Below are 1,017 nucleotides of genomic sequence, written 5' to 3'. Positions count from 1 at the left end.
TGCTGCTGCTGCACCTGCTGCTGCTGCTGGGAAGCCAGAACAGCAGAGGGGCGGCAGACGCAGCGCTTCTGTTGCTGTTATTTCTTTGTCCAAAACTAGGGGAGGTGCAGCGGGAGCAGATTTGACTTTGGCTGCCCCAACAGCAGCAGAAGCAGCCCCAGCAGCAGCAGCAGCAGCTCCAGCAGCAGCGGCAGCAGGTCCAGCAGCAGCAGCAGCCGCGCGGAGAAAAGCAGCCGCAGCGAAAGAAAGAGAAAGCGTGCAGAGTGCAGCCGCGAGAACTCCTGCTGCTGCTGCTGCTGCTGCACAAGCAGCAGCAGCGCACAGAGCGCAGCAGCAGAAACAGAAGGACAGCAAGCAGCAAGACACGAGGAGCAGCAGCAGAAGCAGAGGCCGCGACAGAGACAGAGAAGCAGAAGAGCAAAGAGGGAAAGATTTGCAAGAAAGAAAAGAAAAAGAAAAAGAAATGACATTTCATGTTGGCTCTTGTTTGAAGAGACAGGAAAGAGAAGGCAGCGCCTGGTGTACGTGCAGCAGCGCAGCAAAGGCGCTGCAGGCAGCAGTAACAACTGCTGCTGCTGCTGCTCAGCCGGGCCGCAGCAGCAGCTGCTGGCAGCTCGCCTCGGACCGCAGCAGCAGCAGCAGCAACAGCAGCAGCGGCAACAGCAGCAGCAGCAGCAGGAGCCCCAGCAGCAGCAGGGACTACAGGCCCACCATTGAGTACAGGGAAAAGAGGAGGGCGGGCAGCAGCAGCAGCAGCAGCAGCAGCAGCGGCCAGCCCAACACTAATATCAATACAATTAACACTAATATAAATGTAAGCACCCGCAGGACCCGCAGCAGAGATAAAGAAAGAGATAAAGAAAGAGATAAAGAAAGAGATAAAGAAAGAGATAAAGAAAGAGACAAACAAAGAGATAAACAAAGAGACAAACAAAGAGACAGCCCCCACGAGAAAAGCCTGCTGCTGCTAAGTCCCGCGGCAGCAGCAGCTGCTGCAGCGCCGGCAGCAGCAGCAGC

General features: G+C 56.1%; 1 protein-coding gene across 1 annotated transcript in view; it reads left to right on the top strand.

The window, feature by feature from the left end:
- ETH_00036835 (NLI interacting factor-like phosphatase domain-containing protein, putative) overlaps positions 1 to 971 on the top strand; it is a gene marked incomplete at both ends in the record, with an annotated part of 4,183 nt that extends 3,212 nt beyond the window's left edge. Inside the window, one exon of the mRNA XM_013373846.1 lies at positions 35 to 971. Within this exon, the coding sequence (XP_013229300.1) occupies positions 35 to 971 (937 nt within the window). The remainder of the gene's footprint in view (positions 1 to 34) is intronic.
- Between the last annotated feature and the right edge of the window lie 46 nt (positions 972 to 1,017).

Source organism: Eimeria tenella, genomic scaffold, assembly GCF_000499545.2.
Source record: "Eimeria tenella Houghton genomic scaffold, Eth_scaff1791, whole genome shotgun sequence".
In the NCBI taxonomy this organism is placed as follows: Eukaryota; Apicomplexa; class Conoidasida; order Eucoccidiorida; family Eimeriidae; genus Eimeria; species Eimeria tenella.
Note: the sequence above shows the minus strand (reverse complement) of the source record. Positions and strands in the feature narration are given on the sequence as shown.